This window comes from Mustela nivalis (assembly GCF_964662115.1).
Source record: "Mustela nivalis genome assembly, chromosome: 5".
NCBI classification, from domain to species: Eukaryota; Metazoa; Chordata; class Mammalia; order Carnivora; family Mustelidae; genus Mustela; species Mustela nivalis.
Window position 1 is genome coordinate 115,733,496 of NC_139024.1, and position 23,655 is coordinate 115,757,150.

At 37.3% G+C, this 23,655-nt stretch overlaps 1 protein-coding gene across 9 annotated transcripts in view; it reads left to right on the forward strand.

The window, feature by feature from the left end:
• Nucleotides 1-23,655, forward strand: part of SRPK1 (SRSF protein kinase 1) — a 78,898-nt gene that overhangs the window by 40,716 nt on the left and 14,527 nt on the right. For all 9 annotated transcript variants that reach the window (XM_082732356.1, XM_082732359.1, XM_082732355.1 and 6 more), the window contains 10 exons: nt 1,312-1,430; nt 2,950-3,058; nt 3,817-3,904; nt 5,428-5,515; nt 10,348-10,454; nt 11,318-11,483; nt 13,324-13,349; nt 13,773-13,986; nt 14,363-14,782; nt 15,153-15,253. In XM_082732356.1, coding sequence (XP_082588482.1) covers nt 1,312-1,430; nt 2,950-3,058; nt 3,817-3,904; nt 5,428-5,515; nt 10,348-10,454; nt 11,318-11,483; nt 13,324-13,349; nt 13,773-13,986; nt 14,363-14,782; nt 15,153-15,253 — 1,438 coding nt within the window. The remainder of the gene's footprint in view (nt 1-1,311; nt 1,431-2,949; nt 3,059-3,816; nt 3,905-5,427; nt 5,516-10,347; nt 10,455-11,317; nt 11,484-13,323; nt 13,350-13,772; nt 13,987-14,362; nt 14,783-15,152; nt 15,254-23,655) is intronic.

Genomic DNA, 23,655 nt, shown 5'->3' on the forward strand with positions numbered 1-23,655 from the left:
AGCAACTAAGAGGTGTCAACCTGAATACAAATCCAAGCCTTTCTGCCTCTGAACTTTTCAGTGCACAAAAATTTTGATGCAACTAATTGATGGCATGTAGAGAAAGGAATTAGTAAATTTTTTTATTCATTTTAAGTTGAGAAACCATCTTTCCCTATCAGATAAGCCAAGTTTTCCAAACATGTTAATATTAAGTACCAAAAGCACATACATGGCAGGAAATATAACTCAGTTATAACCTCTTTAGAAAAGTCATAGTTACATAATAATTCTAAAGGCTGTTCATGGCTACAGGCTGGAAAAAAACAGCTTAAAATATTAATTTGTTCAGAATAGAAGTGTTTTAAAATAAAATAATTGTTTCCCAAACTTTAATATTTTAACTTTTTTTTTTTACTTTTTTTTTTTAATTTGACAGTAATCACAAGTAGGCAGAAAGGCAGGCAGAGAAAGAAGGGGAAGCAGGCTCCCGGCTGAGCAGAGAGCCCGATGCGGGGCTTGATCCCAGGACCCTGGGATCATGACCTGAGCTGAAGGCAGAGGCTTTAACCCACTGAGCCACCCAGGTGCCCTAACATGTTTTTATAAATAGGGAGAATGTTTCTATCCTTCCCTGGTGGTTTAACTTCAGGGAAATAATTCTGAATATAGAATAAAGATTATCCAAAAATATTCATCAGCTTTATTTTTAGTGGTAAAAAATTAGAAACAAGTTAAATGTCCAAATGAGCAGAATATGCCAAAGTAAGTGGTGATATGGCTAAGGAAAATATGTAAGATTTAAGAGATGGCATAGGAATGAGGAGAAAACTTTAAAATATAATGGAAAAGCAGGATACTAATTTGTTCATATAGTATGTGATTACAGATACATGTTTTCATAAAAATACAGGAAGATACTGAAAGAAAATATAATAGTTTTATCAGTAATTTGTTTGGATATTGAGTTTAAGTAGTTTTTTCTGTTAAACATCCAACTCTTGGTTTCGGCTTAGGTCATGATCTCAGGGTCATGAGATCCAGCCCTTGTGTCAGGCTGAATATGGAATCTGCTTGAGATTCTCTCTCTTCCCTCTACCGCTCTCCCTCATGTGGATTCCCTCTCTCCGTCTCTCTCTCAAATCTTTTTTTAAAAAGGTATTATTTTCCTAACATAAGATAAAGTGATAGCTAATATTTTCTTAGGCCACCAGTAGATAATATTCTGTTTATGTCATCTGTCAAGTAGGGAGACATTTTGATAATAACACTTTCTTAATGTCCTATTTTATTTTGTCCATGTGGAATGAACATGTTTGTATTATTTCTTAGATCTGAAACTCAGCACCGAGGCTCTGCTCCCCACTCTGAAAGTGACCTACCAGAGCAGGAAGAGGAGATTCTGGGGTCTGATGATGATGAGCAGGAAGATCCCAATGATTATTGTAAAGGTAAGGCTTTTCATAAGGAGACACCAAGTAAGATAGGATTCATGTACATGCAGTATCTCACTTAATTATTTGGCCTATGAGTGTAAGCTGTTTTGATGTTTTCTGCTCCTTGCATCCTTTACTTGAAGTATAAGAAATAGTATTTCCTCTCAGTTCAATTTAATGTATTAAAGCTTGGTTTTATATTAAATCTATTTTTACCCTTTTTTTTTTTCCTTAAAAACGATAGTATGTGTTTACCTTAGAAAATTTCAGAAATATATTAAACAAAAAATATAAGCCATTTGTAACACTGTATCACCCAGAAGTAACCAATTTTGAGATTTGGCATATAGACTTTTCAGAAAACCTTTTCATTACTTTTTTCTCATAGTGATGATTGCTAATATAAGTTAAACTGGAATTACAGATACTTAATAGCAAGTGATATCAGAATGTATCTAACTATCTGGGAGAACCTAGTTTGTGTTATTCTCAGCAAGCAAAGATGTAAAAATACCTTGACTCCTGCCACTGTTGGCAGCCTTTTCAGGCTTTCCTTGTTTTGTTGTGTTATGTTGTTTTAGGAAAACAAACTTTTTAAGTTAAGTAAATGGAATTCATTGATCTCCCAGGATGTATAAAAATACATCCTGAGACTGCAACTATAAATAGTTTTTATATAAACATGTACATGTTTAGGTAAATCTAGATTTTTGAGGGGCAAGAATATTGTGATACATAATCTTATTTTTGTTTGAGAATGACTTATTTTGGGATGCCTAGGTGGCTCAGTTGGTTAAGTGGCTGCCTTCAGCTCAGGTCATGATCCCAACCCTGGGATCAAGTTCTGCGTTGAGCTCCTTGCTTAGCAAAAAGTCTGCTTCTCCCTCTGCCTACTGCTCCCCCTGCTTGTGTACTCACTCTGTCTCTTTCTCTCACACACACAAATAAATAAGTCCTTAAAAAAAATGACTTACTGTTTTGTTGTTGTTGTTTTTAATTTCTTTTCAGCATAACAGTATTCATTGTTTTTGCAATGACTTATTGTTTTAAGTAACATGGTTGTTCAACAACTTGCTTACTCTAAATCATTAATCTTATTTTCTAAGATTTTTTTTAAAGATTTGCTTATTTTTTTAAACGAAGACTTATTTATTTAGAGACAGAGCTCAAGCGTATGTGTGCGCAGGAGGTGGGGCAGGAGCAGAGGGAGGGCGAGAGAGACTCTCCAGCAAACTGCTGTTGAGTGCAGAGCCCAACACAGGGCTCTATCTCACATCTCAGAACCCCGAGATCATGACTGAGCCAAAATCAAGAGTTGGATGCTTAACCAACTGAGGCACACAGGTGCTCCTAAGAATTTTTTCATAACATGAGTTCAGTAATACTGTGTGGCTGATTTTTTTCTGTTCAATTGATGATGTAGAAGAAACCATTTTTAATTTGATAAGCGGTGTATAGATGTTGGAAAATGGAATGTAAGATATCTTTTTTTACTACTTAAGTGACAATGTTTCTTTCTTATTGTTTCTTCCAGGAGGGTATCATCTTGTGAAAATCGGAGATCTATTCAATGGGAGATACCATGTGATCAGAAAGTTGGGCTGGGGACACTTTTCAACAGTGTGGTTATCATGGGATATTCAGTAAGTTGTAATGATCCTGCAAAAGAATTAGGTGATGCCTGAGAGCTTTCATCTGAATTTCCAGAGATGATCCAGCCTTCAGTCTATCTCTAGACGAATTTCTTGATCAGAATTTTGTTGTTGGTAATCTTTATGTTCTTGGGCAAATTTATCTTTCATCTGGGGAAGAAGAGCCTTGGAGACAAAAGATTGATTCGATTAGTATCCATAAGGCACTTGGAACTTGGAAATTCAAAACATTACAAATACTCAATGAAAGTATGGTATGTAAATTCTTTAGGGTGTTTTTGTTTGTTTGTTTACTGGAGTAAGTTTTTAAATGATGTCCTATACCATCCTATGTGAAGTATTTCTTCTTGCTTTTTCTAGGAAAGTGTTAAAGCTTTTAACCTTTTAGCTTTTGACATGCAGATATACAGGACACTTCTGATTTGATGTGGTTGTCCCCCATATTTACTACCATTTCATAATTTTACTTGGATTCAGAGAAGCATTCAGAAGGTAGACTTTAACTTGGAGAAATGTGTGCTGACTGAGATTACCTAAGTACAGCTTTTCTTCCTTCTATAAATGAAATCTGGCCAGTTAGTACCATTAACAGTTACAAGTGATTACATAGAAATAGCCTGTGTTTAAGTACAGGAAGACATGAAATCCGTATTTGTACTTTTGTCACTGCCTCCCAGTTACAGATAAATTTTACCTTCCTAAAGTGAGGCTAGGGCATTAGGTCTTAACTGCCTGTGTTTGTTTTGTAGGGGGAAGAAGTTTGTGGCAATGAAAGTAGTTAAAAGTGCTGAACATTATACTGAAACAGCACTAGATGAAATCCGGTTGCTGAAATCAGTGAGTATTAAATCCCATGTGTGACGCAAGACACACCAAATGTAGACTTTTTAGCATGACTAATTTTTATTGTAAAGTTACAATATCCTTAAAGAAATAGAGGTAGATGACAATATTTATAAATTCTATGCTTGTGGTAGGGGAAGTGGTGGATTCCCATCAAAAGCATTAAAAAAAAACTTTCAAATAAATGAAAATATTTATGGAGCATGTTTTATGTACCAGAAAGCACAAAAAATGTTTTACTTTCCTACTGTAGTTTAAAGTTTTCTGACAATAGCCAAAAATATCCAGATGCCCATTAACAGATGACTGGATAAAGAAAATGTGATATTGGGTGTGTGGGTGTGAGAGAGAGAGAGAGAGAGCTGGAATATTACTTGGGCATCAAAAAGAATGAAATCTTGCCATTTGCAATGACATGGATGGAGCTAGAAGATATTAGGCTAAGCGAAATAAGTCAGTCAGAGAAAAATAAATGATTTCACTTATGTAGAATTTAAGAAACAAAACAGATGGGCATAAGGAAGGGGAAAAACAAATAAAATAAGATAAAAACAGAGGAAGACAAACCATAAGAGACTCTTAACTATAAGAAACACACTGAGGGTTGCTGGAGGGGAGGTGGGTGGGGGGATGGGATATCTGTGAGAGATGGGCGTTAAGGAAGGCACCTGATATAATGAGCACTGAGTATTATAAGCAGCTAATGAATGAATCACTAAACTCTACTTCTGAAACTAATAAAAAAAGTAAAGTTATGCAAATAAGTATATATCTATTTTATACTTTAAAATATTATAAAAATATATAAAATAAATACTTTATTAATTCCTTTTATATATCTGAAAACTTAGGTAAATTTTAGAAAACTTATTTTTAGTTTTGTTAAAAATTAGGAAGTTATGGTAGAAGGAGCTTAAACTCATAATTAGAAAACCTGGACATTAAGACCAGCCCTAGTCTAGTATATCCTCTAGCTCACCACGTCATTTCTTCTGAGCCCTTGAGTTTTCATTTGTAAAATGAGGGTGTTAGACCAGGAGAGCTCTAAGAATGTAATTTTCAGAGTGCCAGTCTGACAGGCTAGGAGCCTGTGCCCAAAAGTTACATCGATACTGCTTGCTTCCTTGATTGAGAAGGTTTTTTATGGGGGGGGAAGTTCGACTGAGTAAACAGTGTGAGGAATGTTGGTTCAGTGGTTGTTTTGCATCCTATGAAAGCTCCTTATTTCCTCATGGCCTGGTAACCAGCATTAATTTGAGAGTCACACTTTTGGTAGAAAAATGGTTGGATTAGAGCAATAGTCTTTGTCAGTTGTATTTCCTTTTGTGCACTGTTTATTTCTTTGCCTGTTTGAGCAATTAAATTTTTAGTATGTTTTTCTCATAATTTGTGTGATCTCTTTCTTGGGAGTAATTGTTCCTTTGTTACATGTGCTACAGGTATTCCCTCCCTCCCCCACTAACTGGCTTATTTCCATTCTTTCCCTTTTGCTAAATACTGTCTCTTTCCCACTACAGGTTCGTAATTCAGACCCTAACGATCCAAATAGAGAAATGGTTGTTCAACTGTTAGATGACTTTAAAATATCAGGAGTTAACGGAACACGTATCCTTTAAAGAAATGTTTGAAAATAAATGACGAAATAACCTTATCTCCGAGAAAGGAAACCAGATTGATAAAATAGCATTCGTCTCTTTTCTCAAGGCAAAGTATAATCAAACTACTTTGGGTTATTGTAGACTTCTGAACACAGATATGAATAGTGTTTATATGTTGTGACTTGTCAGGGTATTGCTTAGGCTTTTTCTCCTTTCCAGGCAAATTAAACCAAAGTCAAAAGAAAAACTTTTTTTTTTTTAATTAGGCTTGTATTAGTAAAGGTTCTTAATGGGAATAATCTTTCATGATAAATATTGGAAAAAGAAAAAATTAACATGTTGTATTATCTACTGGCCTTCAACATTGAAGAGGGTGTGCATATAGATTATGCTTAGACTCTAAACAGGTGTGATTGCATTCTGTCAAAATGAAAAAACTGACTTGTTTAATGTTTTTATCTGGATTTTTAGAATTTCTTGAAGGAATCTTAGCTGATTTTTTCATAAGTTAATATCACAGTGACATGTGTGAACTGATTAAAAGGTTATTGCAACAGCCATGCTTATGACGGCTCATCAGACTTTTCAGAATAAAAGATGAAGTAGAATCTCACTTGGATTGGAGAGTCTAAAACTACCTGTTCATAAACTATTTAAAAATGTTAAAAGAAAGACATTTCTTCTTTCATTCTACTTTTTCTGCATATTTAGCCTCTCTTAACATGCACTGTTAATTCCCAGTTACCTCTTTTTAAGGAGGTGGGCAACATATGGTTCTGGAATCATGTGGACTATGGTAAGAGGTTTGAATGGAGGAATGAGCGAGAACAGGTGAAATGTGAAAAGATTTTTTCTGTCATTCTAAATTCAGTTGTTATTTCCTTGGGGAAGTATAAATCACATATCCCTGATGTCTGAAGAAAAGTGCTTCAAGAATCATCCATTTTAAAGCAGAGTCTTGTGACTGTTGTGATCACTCTGTAGATGGCTTACTCTGTATGTATATAATAAGGCTAACCAAGATACAAAAGATACATAGGATGCCATTAGATTCTATTTCCCTGTTGTTTGATCTTGTAATGATTATCATGCCAACTCTCTCTCTGCTAATTTGGGAAAGCTACAAATAAAACTAGAAATATTCTAAATAGTCTCCTCAATAATGCTTGAGTGAGTATCTTGATTTGACTCTAATGAAGAAGGGTGTTCTTTTTGTTGGTTTGTTTTTTAAACTATTGAAATCTTAGTGGGTTTGAATTTCAAGTTTCAAGATATTTTCCAAATATTACCAGGTAGTTTCTCTGTAGTTTTATCCACTGAGTCCCTCTTTGTCCTGAGCCCATTTCTCCTCTGCTCTTCCTACTTGTCTCCCAACTGTCTTGGCTCCCACATTATTTGCTGCTACTAGAGATTGAAAAAGATAAAGAGCACTGCATTAAGGATTAATGGGTTATGCCATTCTCTTTTCACAAGATAAGCATGTCTGCATGAAGCCATATATCTGTATTTTTCTTTGTATCTGAGCATTTCCAGAGCACTGTCCTTCTCATACTGAAATATAAGGGACCCTAAACTAAGAGGGAGCACAAACAGGGGAACAGCAGACAGAGGGAGAGGCAGGCTCCCCACTGAGCAGGGAGCCCGGTGTGGGGCTCCATCCCAGGACCCTGAGATCATGACCTGAGCAGAAGGAAGCGGCTTAACCCACTGAGCCACCCAGGCGCCCCTCTTAAGCTACTAAATGTTCAGTCATTTTTGTATCACTGCATAGAGATTGAAAATCCCACTGTCAAATTACAATGGTTCTCTCAAGAAATCAAACATTGAAACTAGGAGCATAATAGAATAACTTAAGAATTCCATTTTCTGGGGGCGCCTGGGTGGCTCAGCGGGTTAAAGCCTCTGCCTTCGGCTCAGGTCATGATCCCAGAGTTCTGGGATCGAGCCCCGCATCAGGCTCTCTGCTCAGCGGGGAGCCTGCTTCCTGCTCTCTGCCTGCCTTTCCGCCTGCCTGTAATTTCTGTCAAATAAATAAATAAAATCTTTAAAAAAAAAAAAAAAAGAATTCCATTTTCTGGGTTGTTGTTTTTTTTTAAGCAATCTGCATTTTAATAAGTCCTGTTTTGTTATATTTCGTGTATACAAAGTAGAATAGTTAATCTCCACACATTCATTATGCATTTTAGGATCTTGTTTAATCTTGTTTTGTCTCTACCTCTTGCTAATTTTGTGGCTATTAGATATATTACTTCACCCATAATTATTTTAGAATGTATCTCCAAAAAAGAAGGACTTTAAAATATAACCTCAATATAATCACTATGTCTAAAAAAAATTAGGACCAGTTTTTTAGTCATCCCAGTATCTAATTTGATAATGTTTTTGTCTAGGAGTTTATGGTTTCAGGTCTTAAACATCCAATGAGGTCTCCATTTTGAGTTGATTTTTGTATGTGGTGTAAGATAGTTGTCAAGTTTCATTCTTTGCATGTGGCTGACTAGTTTTCCCAACACCATTTATTGAAGAGATTTCTTCTTTCCCCAGTGTGTCATAAGTGAATTGACTATATGTATGGGTTTATATCTGCCCACGACTATGACTATGAATTTATCTAGCCTTTTTGATGAGAACAGACATTGTTGAAGCCTTTTGGGAACGCTGGACACTATTCTCTCTAATTTCTTCAGGTGGTATTTTCCCCCTGCCTCCAGTAGTTTCCTTGTATACTTATATTGATTAGTAGTACTCAGTAGTTTCCTTGTATACTTATATTGATTAGTATTACTCTGCTAAATACTTAAAGGGATCCCTCTGCAGATCACCAAGTTCTCTTTTTCTGTAGCTGCCTTTGTCTCCCAAGACTGTTGACTCCATCTCTTAAACTCAGGGGATCTGGAAGGTCTCAAGGCAATAATATGGGGCAGTCATAGGACTAAGCTCATTTGTTTCTCTTTTCTCAAGGATCACTGCCTTTATTTGCCTGATGTCAGGGTCAATAAATTTGTCGTTTTATGTATTTTGTCTGCTTTTGTTGTTGTCGTTTTAAACAAGAGGGTAAATGCATGCCCTGTTAACTCCATCTTGACAGAAGTTCCTAGGGATGTTTAACTCTGAGAAATTGGCAGCCAGTTTTCCAAAGTGGTAGTACCATTTTATACTTCTCTTAGCAAGCAAGTAAGAGAGTTCTCATTGCTCCATATCCTCCCCTATATTTAGTCCTGTTGGTCTTTTTATTTTAGTTATTCTAGTGAATTTGTAACACTATCTTAATGAAAATTTTGTTTGTGTCTCCCTGAATAGCATGTCCCTTTAATCTTCTTTAATTTAGAACGTTGCTTTCCTTTAATGGCATTGACTTTTTTTTTCTTTTTTAAAGAACCCAGAGCAGATATTTTATCTCTTAATTTGGATTTGTCTAATGGTTTCCTGAAAATTAATTCCAAGTTAATTTTGGTCAAATATACTGCATGGATGATGCTTTATTCTTCTCGGTGTATTAAATCAGAAAGTACCTGATATTAGTATGTACTTTAGCATTAGTGGGTAATAAGTTGGATCACTAGGTTAAGTCACAGTCTTCCAGATTTCCCTGTTTAGAAATACCTTTTTCCTTTCATAATTAATAAGCAATCTGGGTTGATACTGTGACATTGTGACTTTATTCCAACCACTCTTTAACTCAATAGTTTTAGTGTTCATTGATTCTTACTTGAGCCAGTTATTGCTACAGTAATTATAAAATGGTAATTTTCTATTTCTGTCTTTGTATGTCTGTTACTTGTCATTTTCTCTAAAAAAGATATTTCCAGGAGCACCTGGCTGCCTCAGTTTCAGGGTCCTGATTCTGAGCCCCATGTTGGGTGTAGAGATTACTTAGAGTGAAGATTAAAATCTTTTTAAAAAATTAAAAATAATTTAAAAGATATTTCCCTGTCCACAACACATTACTTTTTAAAGTCTTTGTTTGGACTCACTCCGTTTTTATAAGTTAATTCATAACTTCATTTTTAAAAATGCTTTCAACTTGGCGAGTGTCATCCTTTCCAAGTTGTTCTCTTGATGTGTTCCATTACTGTTCACACAACTAGGTTTCCAGGTTCACCTAGAATTTGGCCATTTCTTCAAGGAGCCCAGGTTTTCCTTTAGTGAAAAATCTTATTTAAAGGAGAATTCTGAGCACTAGTTCATTATTACATATGTATATTTTTACTTTTCCCATAGGTAGACATTTCTGGAGGTGCAAGGTAGCAACATACTATAAAATCCCAGCCATGCCCTGCACATTCCTACTTGTGGTGATTGGAATGTTTATACATAAAGAGAACACACGGTGGCACTAGAATCAAGATTAGTTTTGTAAACTACCCTGACAAGTCACAACATATAAACTACTGTTTTTAAAAAATGTTGGCCTTCACATTTTTTAGGTTAAGTTTTGGTACATTATTTCCTGCAGTTAAAGCAGAAGTTATTTTTTCTTGCTTTGAGACCATGTGAGTAGGAGTTGTTACCCTGGGCATTAGTTTTGCGTCAGGGAAAACTGATCAACAACTTAAAGCTAGTGCTTTCACTAATTGAATGTGCAGGTTTCTTTTACTTTTACTACTGAGCGTTTTAATGTACATAGTTTTATCAATAAACCAGCCACCCCCAATTTCTTGGATGTTTTCAGTAACTAACCTTTGGAATTCAGAATATTGACAGCTAGTTATATTTTTAAGTCCTATTCTTTTTATACTGAAAGAATTACACAGTAACAGTTTCATTGGGGCAGAACACATTTTATCTTGCCTCTTTCTTCTTTTGTGCCCCCCTTTTCCTTCCTTAACAAACCCTTAGATATCTGCATGGTTTTTGAAGTTTTGGGGCATCATCTGCTCAAGTGGATCATCAAGTCCAATTACCAAGGGCTTCCACTGCCTTGTGTCAAAAAAATTATCCAGCAAGTATGTATCCTAGTTTTTTCTATGTGGTGATTGTTTTATATTCTTAAAGTGTCAGGAGTTTCCTATATCCAATAGAATTTTTATTTTAAAAACTAGGGATTTTTTTTAATTGTTAAAATTAGGTGTTTTATTCAGCCCCTAATGTTTATTCTCTCTTTAAGTGATTTAGCAATAATCATTTTTCCCAGATTCATCTCCTATAATAACCATTAGAGAGGAAGATGTGTTCATTGACTGGTGTTGGAAATTTGGAGCCCTTATCTGGAAGTTGTGGTTGCAAATATTTATTATTTGTGAATAGAGAATTGCTATGTCAAATTATTACTATCTGTAGAACATTATTCAAGGGTATTTTCTAATATTCTGAATAGCTTTCAATATACAGTAAAGAAGTTTACTCTTAGGAAAATATTAATACTTCAGAGGGCAAATAATTTGTTTGGATAATGTGTTTTGGTGGAAAGAGCTCTAAACTGGGAATCAAGAGACCTAGGTTCTTTATTTTAATTAAGAGATATCTAAATCTTTCATCACCTATATTTCACCATTTTAAGAGCATATTGACTTTTATTCTCAGCCTTACTGTTCTTCATTAACTATCTCAATACTATTAGCTTTTTAAAACAATTAGCCTTTTAAAACTTTTTATTAATAGATGAACTCTTGTCTTTGCTCATACTTTACAGGTAATCTTTCTGGGGAAGTTTTCCTTGGTGCCTTACTAAAAATGCTTTATTCTCTGTTGAAAATTATCATATTGTTCTTATATTTTTACTTTTTAAAATGTTGTATTGTGATTTCTTCCTTCTCCAGAAAGGACTTAAATTCTGTGTTTGCAAGTCTACTGCTCTGTTCCCATTCAGGTGTTACAGGGTCTGGATTATTTACACACCAAGTGCCGTATCATCCACACTGACATTAAACCAGAAAACATCTTGTTGTCGGTGAACGAGCAGTATATCCGAAGACTGGCTGCAGAAGCAACCGAATGGCAGAGATCTGGAGCTCCTCCACCTTCTGGATCTGCAGGTATGTTTTCTTTAAGGACTTTGGTCTCATTAGAAGTTAATAAAAGTTCTGGGGCACCCAGGTGGCTCCGTTGGTTAACTGTCTGCCTTCGAGCCAGTCCTGGGATCAGGCCCCCGCATCAGGCTCCCTGCTCACTCTGTCTGTCTCACGGTCTCTCTCTCAAATAAATAAATCTTTTTAAAAAAAAGAAAGAAAGAAAAAAGTTGAGAAGTTCCTATTTTTATTCTATTACCAGGCAGTTAAGTAAAGCATTTCTCATTTAACAATAAGATACAGTAAGTACTTATGTATAAGAAAGTCTCAGCCTTCAAGACTTTAAATTTTAATCTTCAGTATTGCCCTCCTATAGAAAGAAGTCTAGAAATTGGGGTGCCTGGGTGGCTCAGTGGGTTAAGCCACTGCTTTCGGCTCAGGTCATGATCTCAGAGCCCTGGGATTGAGCCCCCCATCGGGCTCTCTGCTCAGCAGGGAGCCTGCTTCCTCCTCTCTCTCTGCTGCTTCTCTGCCTGCTTGTGATCTCTCTCTGTCAAATAAAATCTTCTAAAAAAAAAAATAGAAGTCTAGAAATTGTCTCTTCTAGATACAGATATTTTGTATACTATAAAAGTTATTAATGATTCATATTCTTCTTTTAAAATATTTTCCCTTGTGATTCAGTGGCTATTTTTGATGTGTTTATCTCTAACCATGATCATACATACCTGCTTGCTTATAGATCAGTGTGATCTATAGAGGGCTTGCTATCAAGAACTTGAGTTTAGGGGCGCCTGGGTGGCTCAGTAGATTAAGCCACTGCCTTCGGCTCAGGTCATGATCTCGGGGTCCTGGGATCAAGTCCCGCATCAGGCTCTCTGCTCAGCAGGGAGCCTGCTTCTCCCTGTCTCTCTGCCTGCCTCTCTGCCTATTTGTGATCTCTCTCTCTGTCAAATAAATAAATAAAATGTTTTTTTTTTAATTTATTAAATTTTTTTAATAAATTAAAAAAAAAAAAAACCTGAGTTTAAGCACTGGATTGAACAGACCTGGTTCGAATCCTGGCTTCATCATTGGCTGGTTGTTTTGAGCAAGTGTCTTGACTTCCCTTTGCCTCATGAAGTTCTTGGGATTAGTTCCATGTTAAAGCAGTTAATAGGTTGCCAGACAGTAGTATGTACTAAATAAATGATGGCTATGATTGTGGTGCTTTTTTTTTTTTGCCATTTGGGGTATAGATTTTAATTTTAGTAGTTTTATTATATTTGAGGAACTTTTTTTTTTAAGGAACTTGATCAAGTTTATTTTTCCAAAATGAAAACGTTCTAGAAATATTACACAACAATGTGAATATAATTAACACTGTTGAACTGTACACTTAAGTGTACAGGGAAATTTTACCTTGTGTGGCTTTGACCAGAATTAAAAAAAAAAATTTTTAAGAGTCTACCTCCCACCTAATCTAAACTAACACCCATAACATGCTATGTTACAAATTATTATATAGCTCTTAATGCTGCTCTCCTTTTAAAACTGACCATTGCCAAGGGGAAGAATTAAGAGATGGGGATTCTAGGTGGGGATGAGGGCTGCTGTTTTAAGCATACATAGGAATGAGATTTTTGCAACATTAATAGCGGAAACCAGAAATTGGAACTTGGATCTTTGCATGTATGGATTTTATCTGGAGAGGAATTTAATTTATTTAAATTCATTCTAAGTTTGCCAACTTTTATGTGTATTATTCTTTTTTAAAAGATGGTACTTCTACCAGAGTTGCTTTTAAAAAGAGTGGTTTTCTCTGTAACATAAACTTACATGGCTTGCTGAATGCCAGGATTCTTACTTAGTTTTCTTTTCTTTTCAGTCAGTACTGCGCCCCAGCCTAAACCAGTAAGTATAAGGTGTTTCTATGTTTAATTCTGATCTGTGGGCAATGGGCAGGGATTCCTCTGTTAGGGATCACAGTTTGTGTAGAGTTTGAAAACCAAAGAAAAAAATATTCCTGCGCTTCTATATTTTCTCCAGTAAATGCCCATGCATCTTTGACAAATTTGTACTGGTGAGGCTCCTATAAACTTGAGAGTGTCTGAAAGTATCAGCCCCACAGTTGGCTCAGAGGACCAAAATTTATTAAGTTTGTTTCTATTTGGTTTCATAAGAGTATCCACATTGTTTAAGTTAATGAGAAACTTAAGTGCTATCTTAGGAAAAGAATGAAATTTAATTAGGAAATATTAAAGTTAACAGTTATCTCCAACTGGGGGTAATGGATTAGCCACCTGAAGGCTTTATCTGTTTGTAATCTCCGCCCAGGCTGACAAAATGTCAAAGAATAAGAAGAAGAAATTGAAGAAGAAGCAGAAGCGCCAGGCAGAATTACTAGAGAAGCGAATGCAGGAAATTGAGGAAATGGAGAAAGAGTCGGGCCCTGGGCAAAAAAGGCCAAACAAGCAAGAAGAATCAGAGAGTCCTGTTGAAAGACCCTTGAAAGAGAACCCACCTAATAAAATGACCCAAGAAAAACTTGGTATAAATAGAGCATACACAAAAATTTACTTTAACATTACTTTATCATTGTTCTATAATATAGTGGTTTCATGCATACAACACATTTGGGGGTGTCCTTATACAGTAAGAGTACAGAACCTTCATAAATGTCAGGCAGGTAATATTCAAATGTAATTTCTGACTTTTCTATGGAAATGCAACATAGACTTCATTTTGCAGTTGAGTAAGGATGAGAAGATCTTTTTTCCTTCCATAAATAGGTCTTAGATGTTCAGTCATGTTTTTATGTCACCCTATATAAGTTCTAGAAAGCATTTTTAATCTTGTGGAGAAATTTTTTTGTTCTTTCACTCATACACATACACATACATCCTTTTTGTCTGTTTGTTCCTTAGAAGAGTCAAGTACCATTGACCAGGATCAAACACTTATGGAACGTGGTGTAGAGGGTGGTGCAGCAGAAATTAATTGCAATGGAGTAATTGAAATCGTTAATTATACTGAAAACAGTAATAAAGAAACATTGAGGCTTAAAGAGGATCTACATAATGCTAATGACTGTGATGTCCAAAATTTGAAGCAGGAACCTAGTTTCCTAAGCTCCCAAAATGGAGACAGCAGCACATCTCAGGAAACAGACTCTTGTACACCTGTAACCTCTGAGGTGTCAGATACCATGATGTGCCAGGCTTCACCAAATGTAGACAAGTCATTCAGTGAACAGGACATCAGCCAACTTCAAGAAAGCATTCGGGCAGAGATACCCTGTGAAGATGAGCATGAGCAAGAACAAAATGGACCATTGGACAACAAAGGTACCTAAACAGACATCCTTCCCCAGTACTCCTTTCCTGAATAGCGTATTCATGAATTTCTAGTCTAAATCTACCATTGTTTTTATAAATAAAACTTCATAGCAGGTTCCCAGGTTACCTTCAGTGTGTAAATTTTTAGCTAACTTTGAATTGTATTGGTCATGTAGTGGGTGCACAGCACTTCATTTGCCCTGAAGGCAGAGGTAGATTTTAATTGTGTAAACTGAAGGTGTTGCTACTCTTTATCTTACAAAATTTAGTGAACTTTTCCAGTCAGAGGCCTGGGTATGTTGCCTCAGAGCATTTTATTAACCTTTAGGTATGTTTGTGTTCACTAAACACTCTTATTAATGATATCCTTTGTCTGTAGGAAAATACACTGCTGGAAATTTTCTTGTTAATCCCCTTGAGCCAAAAAATGCAGAAAAGCTCCAAGTGAAGATTGCTGATCTTGGAAATGCCTGTTGGGTGGTAAGTTAAACTTAGTGCTGTGTTTTGAAGTGACTAGGAATGAAGGAAAATTTGAACTTTAATTGTGCTAAGGAAGAAAACATCCGTAGGTCTGTACTCAGATTGCCGGTTAACATGTTAGTGAAAATTTTTTCACTTTTTTCTTAATCTTCAATTATAGAAACGTTCAAATATACTTAACAGAAGTAGAGTAGTATAATAAAACAGCCCCCACTCCCATTCCAGTTACCTGTCACCCAGGTGCAACAATGTTAATTCCTGGTCAATCTTGGGGGTTTCTTTTGTGTGTGTGTGTGTGTGTGTGTGTGTGTGTGTGTGTGTGTTTTTAAAGATTTTATTTATTTATTTGACAGACAGAGATCACAAGTAGGCAGAGAGGCAGGCAGAGAGAGAGGGGAAAGCGCGCTCCCCACCGAGCAGAGAGCCAGATGTGGGGCTGGCTCCCAGGACACTGAGATCATGACCTGAGCCGAAGGCAGAGGTTTTAACCCACTGAACCACCCAGGCGCCCCAGGGTCAATCTTGTTTTATCTGTATTCTAATTCATTTTCATATTCAACAATGCTTATGTTCGTACTTCCCCGATATTTTCAAAATTGATATTGATACTATTAATTGTAACCTTTTAACTCATTCAATATTTTGGACATTTTGTCAAACAGAAATTTATATCAAATTCAGTTGGTTATGTAGTATTCCTTAATGTACTTAGTTTTTTACACATATTTGGTAGCTCTTTGCAGTGAGCATCTGGTTGTTTTGTGGGTGTGTTTTTTTGTTTGTTTGTTTGTTTTTTAAAGATTTTATTTATTTGTTTGACAGAGAGAGATCACAAGTAGGTGGGCAGTGGGTGGGCAGGCTCCCTTGCTGAACAGAGAGCCCTATGTGAGACTCAGTCCCAGGACCTTGAGATCATGACCCGAGCCGAAGGCAGAGACTTAACCCACTGAGCCACCCGGGCGCCCTGCAGTGATCATCTTTACTCACAAATCTTCATATGGTTGTCCTTAGGACAGAACCTAAACATAGAATTCCTAAGTCAAAAAGTGCGTGCTTTTTTTTTAAATGAATTTTTGATGTATAGTGTCCTTTAATAATATTGCTTACCTAGTTAAGAAATTGGGGGAGGGCATTATTTTTAATGGACACCTCAACAATCTAGGAATTGATTTGCACATAAATGACACTACTCAGAGTCATACACCTTGTAAACAGGAATGTTGAAGATTGCCGAAGGAAAAACTGCATTATTAAAAATCCATAATAATGTGTTTTACATTTATTTTTATACTTCAGATTTTTCTATTCCATATGGCATTCAGGTAACTAGAATTACTCCACTATACCACGGTCTGATCTAGGCCAGCCAGTCTTTACCTGAGTGCAGGATGACTGCTGTAGCCCACTCACTCTCCCTTTGGTTGCCCATGTCCCCATAAGACTATTGTCAGCACATCTATCAGAATGACTTCCCTCAAAATGAATGCCAAAGTCTTTACCATGTCCCACATAACACCAAGCAAATGATGTCTTCCTTCTGCCTGGAATTCTCTTCCCAAGACAATGTACAACTCATTTTCTTCAAGTTCCTATTCAGTTGTCATCAGGAAGATCTTCCCCTGAACACCTAATATAATAAGCAAACCACCAATATCCAAACCCATACACCTTTATTATATTCATTCATGTATTGTCTCTCTCTTCCTCTCCCTCTTCAGTTTTTTTTCTTCATAGCACCTGTCACACAGTCTAATACTATATAGTTGTTTGCTTACTGTCCCTTTTCCTAAATGTATGCCCCATCACAACAGATTCTTCTGTTCACTTCTGTATCTGCAGTACTTAGAAAAGAACCTAGGGAGGTGCTCAATAAATATTTAAGTCAACATATCGTGAGTTGTGCTTTGGCCTGTCACACATGTCACATGGTACGAACATCAGATGCTTCAGGCTTCTAGGCCTTTGTGTTTAGAATGCCTTTCTCCATTACTGTCTACCCAGCTGGCACACTTCTCTTTATTCTGCTACAAGTTATCATGTCACCTTTACTACCACAATTACTTTGTTTTTGTCTGCCTGTCTCTTTTAAAAAATGTGCCCCTATGCTAAAATGACTTTACCTTCTTTTCATTCAGTCACTCCTTCAGCAAACATACTGTCACATGCTCTGACTTGGTACTAGAACACAGTGTGAACAAGACATCAGTGTCTTGTCCTGCTGGATCCTAGTCAGACATCACCTCTTACTGATTTCTGCAGCATCAGCAGCATCTGGCATTCAGTAATGGAATTGTGTATGATTTTCAGATTGCTTGATTTTTTAAAAAAATTCTTATCAGTTATGCATGTATGTAGTTTAAGTTGATTTAAAAATCTGTTCCCTCCCTTTGCGAGTTTTTTACTCCCCACACAACAGTATTTACCTTCATATTGCTCATAAATAACTTGGCTATGCTGCTCCCAATTTTTTTGAGGGGAAGCATTATACAGGATTTGTGTACCATCACTACACCCAGCCCCCATGTTCCCGACTTAAGATGATTTTGGCTGGTTAATCATTCTATGTTGGCATTATTGGGACCCAGTGCTATCTTGAGGATACGTTGTACTGATTCTTTCTCCACTTCTGCCTAAACTGTGTTTCATTTGCTTACTCATCTTTATACTATTTATTACTTAATTCAACTCCACACTTTGACCCAGTGGTATAAATATGTACACTTTAATACATGCAGATGCCTTGAGTATTCTTTCAGCTTCTTCCTGAAGAGCTCTATCTGGAACCTGGAGTCTTCTAACCTGTGTTCACCTGTTGAATTGCCCATAGGCCTGTAGCATTACTGCCATTCGGATTTCCTTTCACCATCATCCTGGAGATTATGTTTACTTTCTCTTTATACCCCCTGCTTTCTGTCTTTTTGATCTCTCTTGGTTTACTGTAAAATTATTTTTTTGTTTTTTGTTTGATGGTTTTTGTTTTTTTTGTTTTTGGAGTATATACAACTTGAAGTAGCTTCCTAAGAAGGGGTGTGTGAGACTGGGAGGGGCACCTTGCATGTTTGATAGTGTCTCTGTCCTACTTTCACACTCAGTTGGCTGCAGGCAAAGTTTTAGCTTGAAAACAATTTTCCTTCAGAATGTTTGTCATTGCTCTATTACCTTCTAGTTCCCTGACTTGTTGCTGCTAAAGACCATGGTCATTCTGATTCTCGATCCCTTGTATGAAACCTTTTCCCCTATGAAAGTCTCCAGGATCATTATTTCACTGTGCTGTGCCTCACTTGGGTCTGTTTCTATCCGTTATATTAAGGACTTGGTGTGCACTTTTTTTTAGGGTTTGTTTGTTTATTCATTCATTCATTTATTCATTCACTCATTTATTAAGTTTATTTAAACAATCTCTACACCCAGTGTGGAGCTTGAGCTCACAACTCCGAGATCAAGAGCCACATGCTCTTCCACCTGAGCCAGCCAGACACCCATGGTATGCACTTTTAATTTTGAAACTCTAGTTCTTTCGTTTTGACTGTTTCTTTGTCATTAGGTTAGTTGGTTTTTTGTTTTCTTTTATTTCCTTGGTTTCTGTTCTCTAGCTCTGAAATGTCATAATTCAAATGTTAGACCTCCTGTGCAGGTATTATCTTCACTCCTATTTTCTGTCATTTTCTTTTTGCTTTATTTTCTGGGAGATTTCTTGACTAGTTATTATATGTCATATTTTTTCTTACTTCTCTCATTACATTTTTACTTCTCAAGAGTTCTTTGGTTCTCTGTCTCTCAGAGGATATAATTTATTATCCCATTTTTCACATTGTTTCTTCCTATGTGTTGTCGGTTGCCTTCTTTCTGAAGGAAAACAGGGGGTTCAACATGCAGTTACTAGTCACTTGATTTCCCTGTTTTTTAAAATGGTCCTCGCCCCTCAATTGTGTGGAGCATCCTTCAAAGACCCTATTTTACCTACTCCAGAGAAAACCTCCAAATGATCTGTCAGGTCAGGGAAGATACTGTTATATTGCATCATGCCCTGTGTCTTGGAGCCCTGTTTCTTTCTCTTTCTTTTTCTTTTTTTCTTCACATTTTTAAAAAAAATTTTATTTATTTAACATATAATGTATTGGGACACTTGGGTGGCTCAGTGGGTTAAAGCTTCTGCCTCTGGCTCCAGTCATGATCTCAGGGTCCTGGGATCGAGCCCCACATCAGGCTCTCAGCTCAGCGGGGACCCTGCCCCCTCCAACCCCTGCCTGCTTCTCTGCCTACCTGTGATCTCTCTCTCTGTCCAATAAATAAATAAAATCTTTAAAATATATATATATTATATACATATATAATACATATACATTTTTATATATGCATATATATGTGCATATATACGTGTGTGTGTGTTATAGGGTTATAGGTCTGTGAATCGCCAGGTTTACGCACTTCATAGCTCATACCTTCCCCAATGTCCATAACCCCACCACCCTCTCGCTAACCCCCTCCCCCTGGCAACCCTCACTTTGTTTGTTTTGTGAGATTAAGAATCTCTTATGTTTGTCTCCCTCCCAATCCCATCTTGTTTCATTTATTCTTTTCCTAGCTCCCCAAACTCCTACGTTGCCTCTCAACTTCCTCATATCAGGGAGATCATATGATAGTTGTCTTTCTCTGATTATTTCGCTCAGCATAATACCCTTTAGTTCCATCCATGTCATCCCAAGTGGCAAGATTTCATTTCTTTTGATGGCTGCATAGTATTCCATTGTGTATATATACCACATCTTCTTGATCCATTCATCTGTTGATGGACATCTAGGTTCTTTCCATCGTTTGGCTATTGTGGACATTGCTGCTATAAACATTTGGGTGCACGCACCCCTTCAGATCACCACATTTCTATCTTTAGGGTAAATACCCAGTAGTGTGATTGCTGGGTTGTAGGGTAGCTCTGTTTTCAAGTTTTTGAGGAACCTCCATGCTGTTTTCCACAGTGGCTGCACCACCTTGCATTCCCACCAACAGTGTGGGAGGGTTCCCCTTTCTCCGCATCCTCGCCAGCATCTGTCATTTCCTGACTTGTTAATTTTAGCCATTCTGACCAGTGTGAGGTAGTATCTCATTGTGGTTTTGATTTGTATTTCTCTGGTGCCGAGTGATGTGGAGCATTTTTTCATGTATCTGTTGGCCATCTGGATATCTTCTTTGCAGAAATATCTGTTCATGTCCTCTGCCCATTTCTTGATTGGGTTATTTGTTTTTTTGTTTTTTGCTTGTTTGTTTAAAGATTTTATTGATTCATTTGACAGACAGAGATCACAAATAGGCAGACAGGCAGGCAGAGAGAGGAGAAAGCAGGCTCCCTGCTGAGCAGAGAGCCCAATGCGGGACTGGATCCCAGGACCCTGGGATCATGACCTGAGCCAAAGGCAGAGGCTTAACCCACTGAGCCACCCAGGTGCTCCGGATTATTTGTTCTTTGGGTATTGAGTTTGCTAAGCTCTTCATAGATTTTGGATACTAGCCCTTTATCTGATATGTCATTTGCAAATATCTTCTCCCATTCTGTCAGTTGTCTTTTGGTTTTGGTAACTGTTTCCTTTGCTGTGCAAAAGCTTTTGATCTTGATGAAATCCCAATAGTTCCTTTTTGCCCTTGCTTCCCTTGCCTTTGGCAATATTCCTAGAAAGAAGTTACTGCAGCTGAGGTGGAAGAGGTTGCTGCCTGTGTTCTCCTCAAGGATTTTGATGGATTCCTTTCTCACACTGGGGTCCTTCATCCATTTTGAGTCTATTTTCATGTGTGGTGTAAAGAAGTGGTCCAGTGTCATTTTTCTGCATGTGGCTGTCCAATTTTCCCAACACTATTTGTTGAAGAAACTCTTTTTTCCATTGGACATTCTTTCCCGCTTTGTTGAAGATTTGTTGACCATAAAGTTGAGGGTCTATTTCTGGGCTCTCTATTCGTTCCATTGATCTATGTGTCTGTTTTTGTGCCAGTACTGTATTGTCTTGATGATGACAGCTTTGTAATAGAGCTTGAAGTCTGGAATTGTGACGCCACCAACTTTGACTTTCTTTTTCAAAATTCCTCTGTTTGAGGTCTTTTCTGGTTCCATATAAATTTTAGGATTATTTGTTCCATTTCTTTGAAAAAAATGGATGGTATTTTGATAGGGATTGCATTAAATGTTTAGATTGCTTTAGGTAGCATAGACATTTTCACAATATTTGTTCTTCCAATCCATGTGCATGGAACATTTTTCCATTTCTTTGTGTCTTCCTCAATTTCTTTCATGAGTACTTTATAGTTTTCTGAGTATAGATTCTTTGCCTCTTTGGTTAGGTTTATTCCTAGGTATCTTATGGTTTGGGGTGGAGCCCTGTTTCTTTAAAAGAGTGGTGGTTGTTGTTTTAAGATTTTATTTATTTCAGAGAATGCTGCTAGAGAGCATGAGGTGGAGGAAGGAGAGAAGTGGAGGGAGAAGGAGGAGCAAACTCCCCCAGCATGGAGCCTGACCTAGGGCTCCCATCTCCCTGAGATCCGTGACCTCTGAGCCAAAACAGAGTCAAGTGCTTAACCAATTGACCCAGCCAAGCATGTCATCTTTAAAAGATGTTTAAGGCAGTATTTCTGGGTTAAATCCCACCCTCACTTGCAGTCATGTGTGATACTGAGCCTTGAGGCACGGGTGACTCTGATATACATCCCAGTGCTTCTCAATTTGCACCGGTGGCTTATTCAGTTTTCCTGGATCCACTAAGATGTTTACCAGTGATCTGTTTTTCAACTTGTAAATTTTATTGCTCTAACTTCTTTGTTATTCTCTTTGTTAGTTCATGTTTTAAGAATTAACACTGAATTCTTACTAAGGTGGAGTTTCAGGAGTGGGAGGATGTGTGCGTTTGTATCTTATCCACCTTCTTTACTTTTGCTGATTCTTGGCCTTATTTATCATTTACAGCGTCTTTCTAAGGCAATAGTGAGATACAAGTAGTAAAGACAACTCCCTTGAACAGCATGTCCATTTTTCTAAATGTATCACTGAAAAGGATGCCTGAACCCAATTCTTTTTTTTTTTTTAAGGTTTTATTTATTTATTTGACAGACAGATATCACAAGTAGGCAGAGAGGCAGGCAGAGAGAGAGGAGGAAGCAGGCCCCCTGCCGAGCAGAGAGCCCGATGTGGGACTCAATCCCAGGACCTGAGATCATGACCTGAGCCGAAGGCAGAGTCTTTAACCTACTGAGCCACCCAGGCGCCCCACCTGAACCCAATTCTGAAGAGCGTGTGTGTGTGTGTGTGTGTGTGTGTGTGTGTGTGTGTAGGTTTTCCCACACCAAGTGGTTCTTGGACAGTAGTCTGAGAATTCAGCTCAATTCTGACATTATCTACCTGGAGAAAAATGAGATTCAAGTGTACGAGTCAAGGGCTTAGTTCCACAAGACCTCCTTCCACTTCATATCTCAGTTGCAAGCCCAAGTTACCTTTGCTTCTGACCAATCGGCTATAAATTGGAGGTTCCAACAACCCCCTCCAATTCAGGATGCTGGTCACGAATCCAGGTTGTTACCTATACTTCTGACCAACTGGCTGAAAATAAGAGAATCCCACTGCCCTTTCCTTGCGTTTGGCTGATTTGCTAGAATGACTAACAAAGCTCAGAAAAACCCGTTTACTCACTACATTTCCAGTTTATTACAAAGGATATTAAAGGATACAAATCAATAGCCAGAGAAAGAGATACAAAGGGTGAGGTCTCAAAAGAGCTTGGGACCTGCCACAGTGGCATGTGGCAGCATTCTGGTTCCTCATTGTGGATGCTTCCCAAACTCCCTCCTTTTGCATTTTTATGGAGGCTTCATTACATAGGCATGATTGATTCACTTACTGGCCATTAGTGATTATTCAGTCTACAGCCCCTCTTCTCTCTCCAGAAATCAGAGATTGGAACTTTCAGTCCCACCCTCTGTTCATGGTTAGTTCCTCTAGCAACCAGCCCCCATCCTTAGGTGCTTTCCAAGTCAGCTCATTAACATAAATTCAGTTGTGGAAAGGGGCTTATAAATAATGAGGCACCCATTTTACCTTTACAGCTGTAAAGTGTTTTCAGGAACTGAGGACATATAATAAATATACTCCCTTTTGTTCTTATTGTTCCAGAAATTCCAGGGGTTTAGGGAGTTTTAGCCAAGAAGAGTGGATAAAGACCAAATATATATGAGAAATGCATTTTGAATGACTCGTACACTTGAATGGCTATATGTGTGTGTCTGTCTGTCTTATAAATTACAGTATCATAATTGCGAGCAGTACATTTCCACTTCAGACTCCATATCTGAGCCCATTGTTTTCCTGTAAAACCACTTCACTAAGTCTGTCATTCTCCGTTTTTGTTAGCAGACAGCTAACCCTTTAG